Source organism: Sciurus vulgaris (genome assembly GCF_902686455.1).
Source record: "Sciurus vulgaris genome assembly, chromosome: 18".
In the NCBI taxonomy this organism is placed as follows: Eukaryota; Metazoa; Chordata; class Mammalia; order Rodentia; family Sciuridae; genus Sciurus; species Sciurus vulgaris.
This window is the reverse complement of record NC_136479.1, coordinates 30,563,592-30,583,599: the sequence shown is the minus strand read 5'-3', so window position 1 is coordinate 30,583,599 and position 20,008 is coordinate 30,563,592. Positions and strand designations below refer to the sequence as shown.

Here is a 20,008-nt window from a genome sequence, read left to right as displayed (position 1 = left end):
CAGAGGTCTTTCTGGAGCTTCACCCTTCCCTGGCATTCTAATCTTGCCCTTATTCTAATATTGCCATAGCTTTTGAATAACTTAGTCTTTAGTGCCTGGTGTGAGTAATAGGGGAAAAGTGTGGCAGAGTTATGGCCTTTAAAGGACCTGGAAGTCTCTTTAGCAGAGGCTGAGGGTCTTGCAAAAGTGGGGAAGGATGCAACAAGGACTGCCCACCTCTGGATCTGCTCCTCTGTGGCCAGCCACAGAAACCAGGGGCCAGAGCACTCCTAAACACTGGAGGACGGTCCTCATTGCCCACCCTGGCTCCCATACACTGCCTGCAGGCTGGTGCATGTGCACAGCTGCCTGAGACAGTGCTAGGTGAGGGCCACCAGCTTCGAGGCTAGGAACCGAACACACCAAAATTCACCTCAGAAGTTTCAGGCTTTGGGGGCTGGGGATGTAGCTCAGTTGGTAGAGTGCCTGCCTTATAGGCACAAGGCCCTGGGTTCTATCCCCAGCACCACACACACACACACACACACACAGAGTTTCAGGCTTTCAACAGACTCCAGAGTTCCAGATCACTACTGTTTCTGACCATCTCTCCAGAATTCCCTCCCTTCACCTTCACATTTGAAAACTATTTTTGTGAGTGTTGAATTCCAAGTTGAAAGGGTTTTTTTTCTTTATTTTTAAGATGTTACTCCACAGGAACAAGATAGACAAGAAGACTTGTCAATCTTATATCTGTTCACTGTCTTATCTCTGGCTTGCTTTTAAGATCTTTGTCACTTTTCTAAAGCAATTTGATTAAAATGTGTTGGGATTTGTTGTGCTTCTGGAATCTGTAGGTCTATAGTTTCCATAATCTTTGGACTTTTCAGTCATTTCTTTTCTGCTTCTTCCCTCCTTCTGGGTGTCAAAAATTTAAGAGACGCCAACTTGCAATGGGGTTATGTCCTGATGCACTGAAAGCTGAATGTAGTGTCAGAAATGCGTTTCACACACCTAACCTCCCAAACCTCACAGCTTAGCCTACTTTATCCAACACATGTTGTATTAGCCCATGCTTGGGTAAAATCATGGAATACAAAGTCTATTTTAGAATGAAGTGTTGACTATCTCACATGATTGACTGAACAGCACACTGTACAGTAACGAGGAAGTGGCTGGTTGCCACTGCATAACATCATGAGCATCATACCATATACAGATAGCCCAGGAAGAGATTAAAATTAAAGGAGGGCTTCTATCAAATGTATATCAATTTTGCATCTTCATAAAGTTAAAAAATTATAATCTGAACCATTTTAAGTCAGGAACCATCTATATATGAGGCTTTTAAGTCTTAAAGCCCACTGATACTAGTTCCTTTTTACTGCATCCTTTGTTTTGGATTGAATTCTGCTATTTTGAGGTTTGCTAATCTTTTCTCTTGTAGAGTCTAAGAAGTTGTTTATTCCTCCCAAAATTTTCTTCATCATTAATGTCTGTCCTTAACATACTCCTGCTTTCTTCATCCTCCTTGAACACATGGAGTATATCTATAAAAAGGATTTGTCTGCTGACTCTGTCATCCATGTCATTTCTAGGTTTGTTTTTATTGGTTGGTTATTCTCATTACAGACCATGTGTGGCTGCTTTCCATGCCTCATAGTTTGTTGTTGTTATTGTTTTGGTACCAGGAATTGAACTCAGGGCACTTGACCACTGAGCCACATCCCCAGCCCTATTTTGTATTTCATTTAGAGAGAGGGTCTCACTGAGTTGCTTAGTGCCTCACTTTTGCTGAGGCTGGCTTTGAACCCTGGATCCTCCTGCCTCAGCCTCCTGAGCAGCTGGGATTACAGGCATGCAACACTACACCTGGCTGCCTCCTAGTTTTGACTGGATGCTAAGCATCTTTTATTTTTACAGAATTGTACCCTGGAAATTTTTGGCATTCCTTTAAACATTATTTTGTGCTTTGTTCTGAGATGTAGTTAAATTAGTTGGAAATAATTTGATCCTTGTCAGTCTTGCTTTGTAAGCTGGGCCCAGAACAGGCTTTGATCTGGGACACAAATACTGAAGCAGTATCTTCAATCCAGTGCCCCTCTGTGTTAGTCACTTTTCCATTCCTGTGACAAAATACCTGAGGCAAATCAGAGAGAGGAAAGGTTTATTTTGGCTCTGGTTTCAGAGGTTTCAGTCAATGCTTGTTTGGCTCTGTTACCTTGGGCCTGTGGTGGCACTGTAAATCATGGCAGGAGTGCATGGTAGAGGAAAGCTGCTTACTTGATGGTGGTTGGGAAGCAGAGGGAGGAAGGGGTTGGAAGTTCCAATATCCCCTTCAGTGACACACCCCCAATGACCTACCTTCTTTGCAGTAACTCTAGCTCCCAGTAATGTCTTAGGGTGGGACAAAGGCTTAACAAAATAGGCCTTTGGGGGACTTTTCAGATCTAACACCCTTACTCATTTGTCAGGACTCTCTAACCCTAGCTATTGGGAATGTCACGTGTTTGCAGTTGTGTGCAAGTCCTTAGGACTATTCCACTTTTTTCCCGGTGGTTCTTTCCTTGGCCTCCAGTCATTTCCTACATGCAAGCCCATGGCAGTACCCTCAGCCAACAGTACAAGGGAGACCTCTGCAGATTTCTCGAGCTCACTCTCTCTCATTCTGCACAGCTCTTTATTTCCCCTTGCCCCCTCCCCCAAATTATTGAAATGTATGAAGTTGCTGTGAACAGAACAAGAAGACAGGACTTTAACAGGTTGAGGCTGACTGTCTCAGTGGACTCTCAATAATGTCCCAAAATTATTAATCAAAAGGGAGCAGTGATGAAGTTGAAGCATGAGGTGAACTTCCAAATTCCAGAAAAGGATAAGGGGGCCTAACCCATGGGCTGGAGAAAGGATGAGGGGGCCTAGCACATGGGCTATAAGATGGACACATAAACTGCATGGAATGACATACTGAAATCCAGCAACGAACTTACCAGGTGGTTGCGGGGGACATGCCCCGGATCAGCATATTCACACCCACATTATTAGAATCTACGGGGAGGACATCTGCTATGGTTTGCATGTAGTTTATCCCCCAAGGCTCTGTGTGTTGAGATTTAACACTCATCATTAGGCAGTCAGAGGAGGCAGACAATCTGACTATGGTGTTTGGGAGGCAAGACCTTTGGAAAGCGATCAGGATCAGATGACCATCAGGATAGAGCCCCCATGACTGAACACTGGCGGCTTTATTTTTAAAAAGGAAGAGACCAGACAGACACACAGACAAATTTTTTCTCTTTCCATGGATGCCCTGAGCCACTTCATGACTCTGCCAGAAAGAAGGGCATCATCAGGATATGAACCCTTGAAACTCTAGAACTATAAGCTAATTCTTTATAAACTTAGCCTACCTGCAGTATTTCATTTTAGTAATAAAAAGTATTATATCATCTGTGAAATGATTGAAAAATTCAAGGTGAACATTCATTTCCTTCAGAGAAAAACCCTGGACTATGGCCCAAGATCAGTTCCCAGATGAACTGGAGAGGCCACCAGCCACACGCTCAACCTGAAGGAGGCATATCTGGCTAAGTTGTGGGCAATGAGGTGCTGAAAAGAACACAAAGAGGTGGCACACACCTGTAATCCCAGCAGCTTGGGAGGCTGAGGCAGGAGGATCTTGAGTTCAAAGTCAGCCTCAGCAACTTAGCAAGGCGCTAAGCAACTCAATGAGACCCTGTCTCTAATAAAATACAAACTAGGGCTGGGGATGTGGCTCAGTGGTTGAGAGCCCATGAGTTCAATCCCTAGTACAAACAAACAAACAAACAAAAAGAAAAACAACCAACGCAAAGGCGCCCCCCCCCCCCCAGCTTCCCCATAAGCAATCCAAGGCACATCTGAGGGGTTTGTGGTAACAATAAGGTGACTCTCCACATGAGCAGTTCTGAAGAGTCAACCAGGTATGGCACTCAGCAGGCCTCCAAGAATCTCCCTTGTGTCTCAAAATCTGAAAATTCTTCAAGCTTGCTAAACTGAAACCCCCAACAAAGTGTTTTACATGCCCTAGATCCTTCATAAATTGATGTCACCGTACCTTCCTGGCCAGGGTCTCACGGTGAAGTCTAGGGTGTCCATCCTTGTGCTCAAGCCCCATCCCAGGGGACCTGCTTATCATCTTTTGTGTACTCAGGAACTGTTCCTTGATACCTTTGCTCTGGGACAGGCTTTCTGCTTCTCTAAACACTACATACACATAATGAAGCATGTCATAATGACATCAGATTCCCTAATGTGATCTCATCAATATGCGCACTGGCCTCCATTACATTTCACTGCTAGAAGTCTTCCTGGACCATGTCCAGGAAATACATTTTCCCTAACTTAAAAAAAAGCCAAACAAAACAATACAAACCTTTCAAAATGTGAAAAGGCAGCATAAATTTTCTTAAGCTTTAGATTATTTTCTAGAAAGGTTACAAAAGACCAAGATAGTTTTGTTTCAATGTATTTTTTAGTTGTAGATGGACATAATACCTTTATTTTATTTATTTTTATGTGGTGCAGAGGGTCAAACCCAGTGCCTCACGCATGCTAGGCATGCGCAATCCCAAGATAGTTTTCATGGAGGTTTAGCCATTCCAGAATAAAACCCTTCCTTGTTTGTAAATGCTAAGATTATGTTACCTGATTCATCACCATTTGAATACTTCCAACTTTGTTTCCAAACATTTCATCATACTGAACATGTACACAGGACTTAGTCATTTGTTCAGGAACATAGCTAAGTGCAAAGCATAAGAGAGCTTCGAAGAATTCCAGGAAAACCAGCTGAAATAGAAGAAAATGTAGGGATGTTACTCTTTCTGACACACCTGGAGGTAGAACAGAGGTTGATTTGGGTGATCATTTCTCATTCATTTTTCTGACATTGAAATATCCTTCTTTCTAATATTAATCTCATTTTCTAACAATCAAAAATGTATATGGAATTAAACCTCTCTATCTCTCACCCTGAACAAAAACCAACTCAAAGTGGATCAAAGACTTAGGCACTAGAACAGAGACCATGTGCCTAACAGAAGAAAAAGTAGGCCCCAAACTTCACCATGTCAGTTGAGGATCTGACTTCCTTAACAAGACCCCTAAAGCACAAGAAGTTAAATCAAGAATCAATAAATGGGATGGACTCAAACTAAAAAGCTTCTTCTCAGTAAAAGAAACAATTGATAATGTGAAGAGAGAGTCTACAGAATGGGAGAAAATCTTTACCACATGCACCTCAGATAAAACATTAATCTCTAGGATATATGAAGAACTCAAAAAACTTAACACCAAAAAAAAAAAAAACAAATAACCAAATCAATAAATGGGCTAAGGAACTGAACAGATACTTCAGAGAAGAAATACAATCGATCAACAAATATATGAAAAAATGTTAACATCCCTAGCAATTAGAGAAATGCAAATCAAAACTACTCTAAGATTTCATCCCACTCCAGTCAGAATGACAATTATCGAGAATAGAAGCAACAATAAATGTTGGTGAGGATGTGGGGGAAAAGATCCACTCACACATTGCTGGTGGGACTGCAAATTAGTACAATCATTATGGAAAGCATTATGGAGATTCCTAAGAAAACTTGGAATGGAACCACCATTTGACGCAGCTCTCCCTCTCCTTGGTTTATACCCAAAGGACTTAAAGTGTGCATACTACAGTGACACAGCCACATCAGTGTTTATAGCAGCTCGACTCACAATAGCTAGACTATGGACCAACCTAGGTATCCTTCAACAGATGAATGGATAAAGAAAATGTGGTATGAGTGTGTGTGTGTATGTGTGTGTGTGTGTGTGTGTGTGTATATATATATATATATATATGATGGAATATTACTCAATTTTAAAGAAGAATGAAAGTATGGCATTTGCTGGTAAATGGATGGAGTTGGAAATAAGCCAATCCCAAAAAACCAAAGGCCGAATGTTTTCTCTGATATGCAGATGCTAACTCACAATAAGCGGGTGGGGGTTGTTAGGGAAGAAAAGGCTTACTTTAGATTAGGTAGAGGGGAGTAAAGGGACGGGAGGGAGTGGGGGGGTAGGAAGAATAGTAAAGTGAAACAGACATTATTACCTTATGTACATATATGACTGCATGACTGATGGGATCCTACAACATGTACAATCAGAAAAATAAGAAATTATATTCCATTTATGTATGATTTATCAAAATATATAAGTGCATTCTACTTTCATGTATAACTAATGAGAACAAATTTAAAATTTTTTAAGTGTACATGTGTATACACACAGACACAATATATATTTTTGTATATTGGGTTCAGACTCTTCTCAGTCAGATCTTGATTCCTGGTGTCCAAGGCAGAACAAACATCTGAGTTGGATCTGTATCATTTGTGACCCATCTTTACAAACCTCAAGTTCCAAGTTGCTGTCGATTCCGTCATGTACAAAAGGATTGTCCTCTGCTATTACTGTCACAAATTTAGTTGCAGTTAATTCTTTATTTATCATCCTAAAGTCCTATAAAAACAAAAACCAACCAAATCATAACTGCCTGTAAGTTTTTAACTGCCTATAATTAATTATAAACAGGTATATATTTTATTTGTTTTTAAGTATTTTTCCATCGATGGACACAATACCTTTATTTATTTATTTTTTATGCGGTGCTGAGGATCAAACCCAGTGCCTCACCCGTGCTAGGTGAGCACTCTACCACTGAGCCACAACCCCAGCCCCAGGTATATATTTTAATGTCAATGCACATCCAAGTGTTACATAATACTTTAAGAAAAAATGGGGGCTGGGGATATAGCTCAGTTGGTAGAGTGCTTGCTTCGCATGCATCAAGGCTCTGGGTTCAATTCTCAGCACCAAAAAGAAAAAAAAAGGGGGCGGGGAGAAAAAGGGTACCAGAAATCAATATCTTAGAAACCATCATTTTGAAAAGCACTCTGGACCACCATTAGTATTGGCCTCTTTATCCCTTTTCTGATCTCTCTAAAATAACAGTATTTTTTTCCACACAAACACAGACAGACAAAATGGGAGTTGGATGATACCGGTATGAATAACAACACACTCCATGGGCCGGGGAGAGCTGGGCCGTTGGCCCTGGAGGAATAGGCCAAGGCACTCAAGGAGGGATAAGCAGCTCGGGAGGGAAGGAGAGATGAGTACCACGGAAGCCAGCATGGAGACAAGTGTGCTGGGTCCCCTTTCCACACTAAAGGCTTACTCTCCACAAAGACTGGATCAGAGATAATTTGGGCAGAAAAAACACTTGGCTCCCCTTGAGTCCCAGAGCTTTGCTGAAAAGAAAGATCAAGTGAAAATGGGTCTTGATAAGGCCCTTCTCCCACACCCAATCCTGCCCTTCACCCTGTCCTCGGGCCTGTGAAAATCAGGTACCTGTTTCCCACACAGGAGTCAGGAGACAGCTTTTGGAAAATCCCAAGAGAAAAGCTCTGTCAGTACTCACAGTTTGCAGCAGGGCATTTCCTGGCCAATTTCTCTACAGTGAAACCTGCTCTTTGACAAGTGCCACCTAATCAGCTTTAGAGCGTGCCTTCTTGTATGCGAGCAACGGCCAAGGTTTGACACGCATCCAACGCCAAGGAACCGAACCAAAAAACAAAATCAGCACTTGGAGGGAACAGAGGTATTTTTTTTTTAGTTGTAGATGAACAGTATGCCTTTATTTTATTTATTTATTTTTATGTGGTGCTGAGGATCAAACCCAGTGCCCCACATATGCTAGGCAAGTGCTCTACCACTGAGCCACAAAGCCAGCCCCAGAACAGAGGTATTCTATAAGAGCAGAGAAAAACCTCCAGTTAGCCTCCCGACTCCAAATCATATCTTCAGTGGAATAAGAGATATTGTGTGCATATTAAAAACAAAAAAATTGGGCTGGGGTTGTAGGTCAGTGGCAGAGTGCTTGCCTAGCACGTGTGAGGCACTGGGTTCCAACCTCAGCAACACATAAAAATAAATGAATAAAACAAAGGCATCGTGTCCATCTACAACTAAAAAATATATTTTTTTAAAAAACTGAATTGCCAGAATAGTAGAACTCATTATTCTGAAAATTAATCAAGGAAAAAAAAAATCAACCACTCATCCTTCCTTTCCCCTATGGATTGTATTTCAGAGTACTCAACCAATGAAGTAAAGTTCTTGAAGACTCACAGCTAATGAACGTAAAAGAAATGACAGATTTTGAAAATTGCCCGTGTATACTCTCTCATGAAGTAATGGCCACTAGCAATGACCATCAGGGACTGCAAAGCCCCTAGACAGGGTTTATGGGAAACATTATAAGAGACCATGACGTGGACACTGTATGAACCCACTGATCAATCACAGCATCACTACAAGGAATCACTCCCGATGGGCTGAAACAGGAAGGGCACAGTACCACCTGTGGCTTGGTCACAGAATAAAAACCTGAATCCCATCAAGGCCCTAATTCTGTCACTTTCATGGAAGTGTGGGGAAAAGAAGAACATGCTAAACACCACTGTGAGGATGCAGTCAGCTATGAGCAGGCAGGAAGAGGGACAAGAAGGGGAACAACTGACAGGGGAGGCTGTCAGATGTGAACTGCTCCCAGGACTAGGAAAAGCAGGAAACCCAAGCAGAATAGCTAAGCATGTGCTCACAGAACCCACACATGAAAAACTAGGAGCTAGCATGTCACACACCCCTGGCCATTGCTAAGGATAACCCCTTAAAGGAACCATTATCTCAAAACCATGTTCTGTGAGCCCATCATTAAGACCTTCATAAAGAAAATTTGGGGCTGGGGAGATAGCTCAGTCGGTAGAGTGCTTGCCTTGTAAGCACAAGGCCCTGGGTTCGAACCCCAGACCCCCAAAAAAAAAAAAAAAATTTGCTGAGGGCCATACAAAACAACAGAGGACAATAGCTAACTTGTCAACCATAGTGGGTGTGGGAAACCAAGACAAGAACAAAGAAACCCAAACCCCATAAAAGCCCCACGGTTCTCTTCAGAGACAGTCCACAGTGCCTCTGCCAGGTGCATTTCCACCTCGATTCCGCTGATAAGCACTTGTTTGCTACTCTGCATGTCCCCTTTGAAATCTTACCTGTGGGAGTGTGAGGGCCGATTGCTGCAGTCAGCCCCAGTCACTTGAGCTCCAGGGAACCCCCGCTACCACAAAAACCAGGATGTCTGACTTACTCTGCAAGGACAGATGACCTAGTTTCTTCAATAATAAATGACCATGAAGAAAGGGGAAGGTGGACAAACAGCTATATGATATTCCATTTCCTAAATCACTTACCTTTAAAAAACTGTCCTACAGTAAGACACTAAATTGTCAGTTTTTGGAAATCCATATGCAAGAGAATGAAACTAACCTCCTATCTCTCACCCTGCACAAAAATCAACTCACAATGGATCAAGGACCTTGAAATCAGACCAGAGACCCTGCATCTTATAGAAGAAAAAGTAGGTCCAAATCTTCAACGTGTTGGCTTAGGATCAGACTTCCTCAACAGGACTCCCATAGCACAAGAAATAAAAGCAAGAATCAATAACTGGGACAGATTCAAACTAAATAGCTTTCTCTCAGCAAAGGAAACTATCAGCAATGTGAAGAGAGTGCCTACAGAGTGGGAGAATATCTTTGCCAATCATACTTCAGATAGAGCACTAATTTCCAGATATTATAAAGAACCCAAAAAACTCTACACAAAGAATACAAATAACCCAATCAACAAATGGGCTAAGGATATGAACAGATGCTTCACAGAAGAAGATCTACAAGCAATCGACAAACATATGAAAAAATATTCACCATCTTTAGTAATAAGAGAAATGCAAATCAAAACTACACTAAGATTCCATCTCACCCCAATTAGAATGGCGATTATCAAGAATACAAGCAACAATAGGTGTTGGCGAGGATGTGGGGAGAAAGGTACACTCATACATTGCTGGTGGGGCTGCAAATTAGTGCAGCCACTCTGGAAAGCAGTGTGGAGATTCCTTAGAAAACTTGGAATGGACCCACCATTTGACCCAGCTATCCCACTTCTTGGCCTATACCCAAAGGACTTAAAATCAGCATACTACAGAGATACACCACATCGATGTTCATAGCTGCTCAATTCACAATTGCCAGATTGTGGAACCAACCTAAATGTCCTTCAATTGATGAATGGATAAAGAAACTGTGGTATATATATACAATGGAATATTACTCAGCTATATAGAATAATAAAATTATGGCATTTGCAGGCAAATGGATGAAATTGGAGAATATCATTCCATGTGAGATAAGCCAATCTCAAAAAACTAAAGGACGAATGATCTCACTGATAAGCGGATGAGGACACATAATGGGGGGTGGGGGAGGCAAGAATGGAGGAAGGAGGGACTGTATAGAGGAAAAAGAGGGGTGGGAGGGGTGAGGGGGAAGCAAAAAATAACAGAATGAATCAAACGTCATTACCCTAAATGTATGATTACACAAATGGTATGCTGTTACTCCATGTACAAACAGAAACAACATGTATCCCATTTGTTTACAATAAAAATTAAAAAAAATAAAATGTGAAAAAAGAAAAAAATATATATATATATCTCACATTTTCTTTTATATATATATATATATATAAAAGGAATATTACTCAGCTTTAAAGAAGAATGAAATTCTGACATTTGCTGGTAAATGGATGGCATTAGAGAATATCATGCTAAGTGAAATAAGCCAAACCCAAAAAACTGAAGACCGAATGTTTTCTCTGATATGTGGAAGTTAATTCACAATAAAGGAGGTTGTAGGGAAGAATAGAGTTACTTTGTATTAGGTAGAGAGGAGTGAAGGGAGGGGAAGGGTTATGGGGGAAGGAATGATAGTAGAGTGAAACAGACATTATTACCTCATGTACATATATGGCTGTATGACCGATGTGATTCTACAATATGTACAGTCAGAAAAATGAGAACTTATATTCCATTTATGTATGATTCATCAAAATGTATAAATGCATTCTACTGTCATATATAAGTAATTAGAATAAAATAAAAATAAAAATAAAATAAATATTTATTTATCAGTTTTTCATAAGCATAGCACTGTTGAAAATGTTAAGCACTCTAAAATTAGCATTCAATTCTTTCATCATTTGTATTCCCACAATTACAAAGTATCATGGAACAAAACTACCATTAGTATGAGAACACTGAATAAATAAGATGTCACTATTTTTCAAATTAACTTTTAAAAATTACATTTTGATGAGTGATTTTTTTTTTTTTTTTTTTTTTTTTTTTTTTGAGACAGGGTTTTGCTATGTTGCCCACATTGTCTCAGCCTCCTGCGTACCTGGGACCAAGGCCATGGCACCATGCCCCACATGGACAAGGATTTTTAAACATGACATTCATCCTGCATCTTCCTTCAAAGGACCAGAACTGCAGGACACACCCCTGGGTCTGGGCTTCCCACCATCACAGACCCTTTACATCACTCTCTTCTCCAAAGTAAACATTCGGTGACCATGAAAATTCATCCCAAATCGTCACTTCATTATTACATATCACACCTACAATATTTTGCCTTTAGTTAATATCAAAATTCCCATAAATATAAAACCAATTTAAGAGAATTAATTTTTTCCTTGTAGTTCTGGGTATTTAACCCAGAGGCATTCTACCCCTGAGCTGCATCCCCAGTCCTTTTTTAATTTTATTTTTATTAGACAGCATCTTGCTGAGGTGCCCACAGTGGCTTCGAATACATGACCTCCTGCCTGAGCCTCCCAAGTCTCTAGGATTTACAGTGGTGTGCTGCCATGCCTGGGACCAGTTAAAGTCAATTTCAAACCTACTGATATTAAACTTACTCTCAACATCCAGAGGAAGTGTCTCATCTTCATTGTAGGCTCATTGGGTGGAGCTGTATTTATTCTGCAATAAGCTGTGTAAATCTCCCAGCACTTATCAATGTAATTCATTGAGTAGAGTGTTCTCTGTTGGTCACTGAATAAAGTGCCTAAAATATAACATTCCAAAAAATGATTATAGAATTAAATTGTGAAGAAATCATAGCAAACGTAACCCTATTTTTCTTTCTTTTTTTTTGATACTGGGGATTGTACCCTGGGGCACTTTACCACTGAGCTACATCCCCAGTCCTTTATATTTTTTTTATTTTGAGACAGGGTCTCACTAAATTGCCCAGGCTGGCCTTAAATTTTTGATTCTCGAGATGCTCCTGCCTCAGCCTCCCAAGTTGCTAGCACCTAGTCTGACCCTATTATTCTTGTACTTACCTTTTACTTGGCAGGCATTTGGATGGATGTTCTCAGTCATCAGTTTTGTGAAACACAGAAAGAGCGATGGACTTCTGCTTCTGTGATTAAAAGATACCATAACTACTCCTCACTCCAGGAGCTAGAACTTAATTCTCTTCTGGAGTGTGGAAGAGACTTAAATATAATTTCTAACAAATAGAGTCTATATAGAAGGGGAGAAGAGGAAAATGTAAGCTACAGTGGAAAAACTTGCTTGAGGCCATGTTAATCTGCGAGCCAGGTCAGCATCACTAGTAATGAGGCACACTGACGTCACACACTGCCTGTGTGACACAGTGAGAAGGGCAGTTCACTGCCATGGTGTTCCTCCCCCAAATCTACACCTCAGTAATCATGAGGCGATATCAGATACCAATCAAAATCATGGGATATTTTACAAAATAACTGACCAGCATTTCCTAAAGTGTGAAGGTCATGAAAGACAAAGTCTAAGAAACTGTCATAGATTAGAAGAGTCTGAGAAGACAGGACAGCAAAATGAATTGTGGGATCTAGGATTAGATCCTAGAACAGAAACAGGACAGTGGAAAAACTGGAGAAATCCTACTAATGTCTAGTTTAGTTAATGTTATTATAGCAACATTAATTCCTTACTTTTGATAAATACATCATAGCTATATAAGAGTCAGCAGTAGGGAAATTTGAGTGAAGGATACACAGGAACTCTACAGCCTAAATTGGCAACAACCCTGAAAATCTAAAATTACTTCAAAACAACAAGTTAAAAAATATATATAGTATCAATTTTGCTCTGAGAAAGACAGGAAATTCTGATCTAAGAAGAAAGGGTTAGTTGTGATTATTTCTGAATGGAATTCCAAGAGCTATTTGCAATATTGAAACAGCTCAAGATGTGAAGGGTTTTCAGAGTCTAACCTAGTATCTTACGGCTTTGTGGGTGATATTTGTGGAAAAAGTTTGGTTCTAGCCCTGCATTTCAAAGATCTGTAAAAACAAGGATTAATGGAAAAAGAGGACAACACCGTCACCATGGTGCAGGTGAGTCTGCGTCACCCCTCACAGGGACCCAGGAGTGGTACTTACTGAAATTCTTTGTGATGAATGTGGTAAGCCAACTGCAGGAGGTAGTTCAAGAATGTTCTCAAAAGTATTGTTCTAAATGGAGAATGAATTTCTTCAACTGGTATGTCACTGTTGGCTAAAATTTTAAAAATGGAAAGGATGGATAGCATTTTCTAGATACTTCTGTTCTATTTACTCCTGGTGTACAATTCAAAGAACTGACTATGACAGAGTACTTGTTTCCTGAGAGTACTCGGAACACATGTGAGCAACCAAACAAAAACGAAGCACCACATGGAAGAATTCTGTCTGATTAGTTTCCTAGAAAAGACACCTTGACCCCATGGTTCTTGTGATCTGAGCCACTGTTTGATTATCACTGCTAGTTATTTTTTTATATATGTATATTTTTTTAGATGTTGATAGACCTTTACTTCATTCATTTATTTCTACACAGTGCTGAGAATCAAACCCAGTGCCTCACACATGCTAGGCAAGCGCTCTACCACTGAGTCACAACCCCAACACCGCTAATACTAAGTCAATTTTAAATATGTTTCAAACATTAAAGTTTGAAGTAAATGGGGTTTTTTTTCCTAATATTTTTTTCAAGTAGATAATTTAAGACCTTCAGTTCTGCCTCCCAGAACTCAGCTGGAAAGAGTAAAACTTTCAAGGTTGTTCAATTTATCACACGAACTTTCTAATTTGAAATCAAAACCAATCCTAAAACTACTAAGCATTTTCTAGACTATTCCAAGCCATCCCAGATCCTTCTTGCTTATGACCTGGCAATTCAGTACTTTTCTACCCGTGAGGTACGTGAGAGTAAATAAATGAAGCTTTATGGTCTGGCCTTCTTGACTGCTCAGTCATAGGCAAGACACAGATGAGTGTGCTAGGTTCAGGAAAGAAGAGCTGGAGGGCAGGGTCTGGCCTCAGGCTGTGCCTTGCTGCCCCTGCTACAGGTGGTCTTGCCAGGGTAGCTATTATTGCTGGAGACCACCTCTGCAAGTACACTGTAAGCACCGAGAGCAAGGACACAGGCTGATTTCTGGAACTCCTTTCCCGACTTTTGCCTTCCCTACTTGCTCAACATTCCTTAGTTCATTTCCAAATGGCAGTGTGGTACATTGTCCTCTAAACCTAAAGAAGTAAAGGACCTCAAACACTCACCACTTAATATCCTGTCCATATCAGCAAGAGTTATATGGTGGTGATGAAATTTGCAATCTTTTAGAAATCTCCAGAAGTGAAGCTTTGTCATCAGAAATGTATTGTCCAGAGAGTGATCACACCCTAGGCTGCTGTAGAAGCTATAGATTCTTCTTAATTCTGTAATGTTTCTTAAGACAGCAAATTCTACCTGGAAAAAGACAGCCATGTATCTTAATCCTGCTTAATAGAAACAACAGTAAAAGACACAGCACCTGTTTTCTAGATCAGATGAGGACAGCACACATGAAGAAACCAGGTACCTCTTACCTGTGAGAGCTCAGTGTTCTTTTCTGCCTGTCACCCTCAGTCAATAACATGCCATTTCTAACAGTAAAAAAACACAAGTTATCTGGAAAATGGAGTTCCTTTCACACTGCAATGTGATGGCATCCTGTCTCAATGGCAGCAATAAAATTCTATTCTATCCCTCCTGAACATAGATGCAAAAATCCTTGTGACAAAATAATTGAATCCATTATGTAAAACAAATAATACATCAACACCAAGTGGAGTTTATGCGGCAATTGCAGCGCTGATTTTGACATTTGAAAATACAATCAAAGAAATTCACCATATTGGTACATTAAAAAAGAAAAGCCTCACGATTATCAGTTGATGCATTTGACAGAATTAACACCTATTCATGATAAACACCCTCAGCCAATTAGGAAGAGAAGGAACTCCTCAACCTGATAAACAGAATGTGCCAGAAACACCTAGCTAACGTGTACTTGGGGCTGAAGGTATGCACTAAGCAATGTCCATGCTGGTTGCTTTACTAAGTTCTCTCTCTGTCCCCAATTCACCTTTTAGTATTTTCCCAGGCCTCCGATGCCCTTATGCTGCCCTGAACTCCCCAGCCACACAACCCAACAGCCTGTACAGTGTCCCCTTCCACCTACCTGTGCCTCTTCCTCTTAGTCAGAGAATGCAAAGAATGGCATTTGGGGTCCCCAGGGAGAACAAAGAAGCCCCACCTGGACAGCTGCATCTGTTACTCTTGCCATTGACTCCTGCTTTTTGAGATTCAATTTCAATGCACGTTTATGCCCACTTAAAGCACTATTCTAGAACACACACAGAATTTGTCTTCATGAAGCTTAAAATTGAGTAATGAACACAAGACGCTTTATGCAATAAAGAGGTATCACTGGGAGAACCAAGCCTACATAAAGAGAGGCAATTCTAACTCAGCAGCTCCCTGGAGGATGCGGCATTTGAACTGACCCTGGGAGAACAGCATGAGCAGTAGAATGTCACAGAAAGCAGGCACCCCAAGGGTAGGCTGGGCCTGAAACAGACAGTGGTGGGGCGGGGAGGGGGTGGTGTTCCAGGAATGCCAGGAGGGCCTGCAGTGAAGTTGTCATCCCCTTCTGCTCCAGCCCCTCCTGTGCAAAGTGGGACAACCCCAGACCTGCCCAGAGGCTGCTGGGAGGAGTCAGTGATTGAAGGCATTTGGAACCATGCCCAGAGCCAAGGGCTACTCTGCAGTGTGAGCCACTGTCCTGCAAGTCATGGTGAGGAGGAGGGGACTGACAGGGTTAGGCTGGAAAGGGGTTGTCAGGTCACCTGATAGAGGCAACTATTTGAGGGAGAAATGATAGCCCAAAGGCTCAGAGGACCATGGCCTGTTTGCTTTAGCTTTTCCTGGTTGAAACTAGAATAATCCAGAACTTCTACTCAGATACCCACATTTTGACAAATGTCAATAATAGGTAATAAATATGTATAATCATGAAGAAAACCTTAAACCCAAATTGAGAGAGATTCTACCAAATAACTGAGCAGTTCTCTTGAGAGGGAGGCCTCAAGGTCGCAAAGACAGTGGAAAATGAAGGAGCTGTCAAACAGACAACCAAGGGCATCAATGGGGCCTGGGCTGAATCCCAGAATGGAAAGAGGACATTAGGAGAAAAAACAGTAAAATTCTGTTCTAGAAGTCAGCAGCTGAGTCAACTGTGTTGCTGTAACGCTCATTCCTGGGGTCTGTTCACTGTACCATGGTCATATATGATGGTACGTGAGCAGAAGCCGGGAGGAAGGTATGTGGAAACCATGTTTTTTTTTTTTTTTTTTAATTCTCTGCATAATAAAAAGTAAAAAGTAAGCTATAGAAAATTTGCTAAATTGCAATATGTCCATTATGAAACATTATAGTCATTAAAACTGTTTAAAGGTATTCCCAGGGTGTAGAATTAATTGTAGGATTCTTTCACTTTCTGTGCCGTATTTCCATAATGCTTGACTTTTTTGTACGAACATGTGTTCCTTTTGTGATTATGAAATATTCAAGATATTTTTAAACCCATAATTTGTATAAGACCCACATGTTTGACATAGAACTCCAAAGTGTAAAATGGTATAATAATAACATATATTATTATAAGAGATCATATACATATATATTATACTATAATATATATTGTAAGAGATGAGGGGAATAATGTAAACAATGTGATTTTGCCTTTCTTGGTAAATCAGTATATATTATTCACCTAAAAATTATATTGTAGGAATATATCTTATGGTACTGAATAGCTATCATTAAATTCCATGTGAAGACAGAGATTTTGTAAATGGAATGATTCCAATTCTACCTATGCATACTAAAAATTGGAAAGAGGGAGCTGAACTTGCTGGTATATGCCTGCAATTCCAGTGACTTGGGAAGTTAAAGCAGAAGGATCACAAGTTTAAGGTCAGTCTCAGTAACACGACAGGACCCTGTCTCTAGAAAATAAAAAACATTAGGGATATAGGTCAGTGGTCAAGCACTCCTGGATTCAGTCCCCAATATACCCCTAAAAAAAATTGGAGGGAAAGAGGGATTTTGTTTGGATGTAGAGCCTCTTTTATTTTTTCTTTCTTTTTTTTAAATAGAGAATTTAAAAAAATGTTTTTCATACATGTATACAGGGTAATAATGTCTGTCTCATTCTATCCTCCTTCACATCCCCACTGCCCCACCAATTCCCTCACTCCCTTCCGTATAATCCAAAATTCCTTCATTCTTCCCTGTCCATCCACCACTATGGATAAGCATCCACTTATCAGAGAAAACATTCGGTCTTTGGTTTTTGGGGATTGGCTTATTTCACTTAGCATGATATTCTCTAGTTCCATCCATTTACCAGCAAATTCCATAATTTCATTCTTATTTAAGGCTGAGTAAGATTCCATTATGTATATGTACCACATTTTCTTTATCCATTCATCTATGGAAGGGTATCTAGGATGGTTCTATAGTTTTGCTATTGTGAATCAAGCTGCTGTAAACATTGTTGTGGCTGTGTCACTGTAGTATGCTGATTTTAAGTCCTTTGGGTATAAACAGAGGAGTGGGATAGCTGGGTCAAATGGTGGTTCCATTCCAAGTTGTCTGAGGAATCTCCATCCTGCTTTCCAGAGTGGCTGCACCAATTTGCAACCCCACCAGCATCCTCACCAACATTTATTGTTGCTTGTATTCTTGATAATTGAAAGACTCCTAATTTTAAAAAGAATCTTTGAGTAGAATCTTGATTCTGGGAGCCTGGGTTACGGTGATGGCCTTGGAACCCAAAATAGGAGGACAGGAGATGGAGTGAGGCAACCTCCTGAGGCCCAAAGAACCAGGGGCCAGAAGCAGCAGTGATGAGCAAGAGGAAAGGGGCAAAGAGCTTTGCAGTGCAGAAGAGGCTGGCTCTCAAAGTAACATCTGCAACAAAAGTTTCAGGAGGAAACATACCAATCCCCAGTCTAAGTAGGGCCTGTGGTACTAACTGGCACTTGGTGGCTATAATTTGCCAGACAGTCATTCAATGAGGTACAAGTGCATATAATTTCATCTGTCTCTAAAGGTTTCTCAATTTTCAGTGATTTCTAAGGGCCCAAAGTTCTCCTGAACCCTAAAAGTCTATAATAATGTACTGCAGAATTAGTGTCCCACCAAGGGAGGTGGCCACAGTCTTGGACTTCAAACTGACCTGAGTGTGAGGGTGATGTGACTTTTATGGGCTCTGGGGTTCAGGGTAACTCTCCCTCTGTTCCTCCCTTTTCTCACAAGCCTGCTCACTCACAGGGTTGCCTTGCAAACTAAGCAGGACGATCTACTTAAACCATGTTGAGCGTTTAAAAGACATTCGACAGGTGGCAACAATCATCAGCTCTGGCATCCCAGGACGGTGGAGACTCTGTTAATATTTAAATCTACAATATAAATCTATAGCAATAAAAATGTTTCCACCTGCTTTTTTTCTTCTGCTTGGTTTTCCTTAGGATACATGTTCAGCAGCAAATGCAGGTCCAGTTCAATGCTTGATCCTAACACAGAATGGCTTTCACTGCCATCAAGCTTTCTGATAGTTTCTGGCAAATGATGAAGGCAAAAACAGGGAATAATTATGAAAAGCAATGTTAAAAAATTTCACCATTATGTCAAAATGTTCTCTAACAAAATGGGATACAAGGGTATGAGGAAAAAAACTAAAAAAAAAAAAAAAAAAAAAAAAAAAAAGTTGCTCACAGGAAACTGCTGTTTCCTGAAGTATCAGATATATTCTCATTAATGGACACATAGATAAAAGCAGACTGAGTAAAGGATCCTACCAGCACTAACAGAAGATTGGAGTTGCCTGCCTGTTTGGGCATCATTTGAGGGCAGGTCCAGGTAACTTATAAATTCAACTTCAAGATCTGGAAACTGTGCTATGTGGTCATTGGAAAATGGGCCTTCATACACACGCCCATTCTTGAAAGTTAATCGACCCTGCAGGTAGAAAGGTAGAAAACAACTTTTTGCAATTTGTGAAAAGTTTCCTTGGAAAGAAACATTGGCATATGCACACCAAAGGCTCTTTCAAGGGTTTGGAGCTGGTTTTTTGGTTTTGGTACTAGGGATTGAACTCAGAGGCACTCAATCCCTGAGCCACATCCCAGCCCTATTTTCTATTTTATTTAGAGTTGCTTAGCACCTCTCTGTTGCCGAGGCTGGCTTTGAATTCTTGATCCTCCTGCCTCAGCCTCCTGAGCCTCTGGGATTACAGGCATGTGCCACTGCACCCAGAAGAGCTGTTTGTTTTGAAACTGCACACATAGTCCATATATGCCTGGCTCCTAGGGTCTCATATCATTATACAAATCCTCTCTTCCCTCCTCTCCTCCCCCTTCTCTCCTCATTCTGTATCCAGCCCACAACCTCTCCCCAAATATAAGAACCTCTAGGTCACAGAATGGGTCTTATTAAACTATGCACATGACCAGCATAAAGCCCAGGGGAAGAGGGACTCCCTGCTGTTTGTCAAACCCATGCCAATGTTCAGTTACTGTTTCAGAGGTGGGCAAATGACACAGCTCAGCTCTGTGAAATGAGACATTTATAGAAGGATTCAGGAAAAGAATTTCTTTTCTTCTACTTAGTGTGTGGTACATGGAT

At 40.7% G+C, this 20,008-nt stretch overlaps 1 protein-coding gene across 11 annotated transcripts in view; it reads right to left on the bottom strand.

The window, feature by feature from the left end:
• RSPH10B (radial spoke head 10 homolog B) overlaps window positions 1–20,008 on the bottom strand; it is a 74,936-nt gene that overhangs the window by 28,642 nt on the left and 26,286 nt on the right. For 9 of the 11 annotated variants that reach the window (XR_013760724.1, XR_013760725.1, XM_079121217.1 and 6 more), the window contains 8 exons: window positions 19,183–19,342; window positions 18,821–18,942; window positions 14,554–14,743; window positions 13,399–13,513; window positions 12,313–12,392; window positions 11,884–12,032; window positions 6,418–6,525; window positions 4,663–4,806 (listed from right to left, as the gene is read on the bottom strand). Coding sequence is in view for 9 of the 11 variants with exons in the window: in XM_079121217.1 (XP_078977343.1) it covers window positions 4,663–4,806; window positions 6,418–6,525; window positions 11,884–12,032; window positions 12,313–12,392; window positions 13,399–13,513; window positions 14,554–14,743; window positions 18,821–18,942; window positions 19,183–19,342 (1,068 nt within the window). In the remaining 2 variants the exon portion in view is untranslated. The remainder of the gene's footprint in view (window positions 1–4,662; window positions 4,807–6,417; window positions 6,526–11,883; window positions 12,033–12,312; window positions 12,393–13,398; window positions 13,514–14,553; window positions 14,744–18,820; window positions 18,943–19,182; window positions 19,343–20,008) is intronic. The other 2 variants (XM_079121220.1, XM_079121221.1) reach the window with 2 other exon arrangements.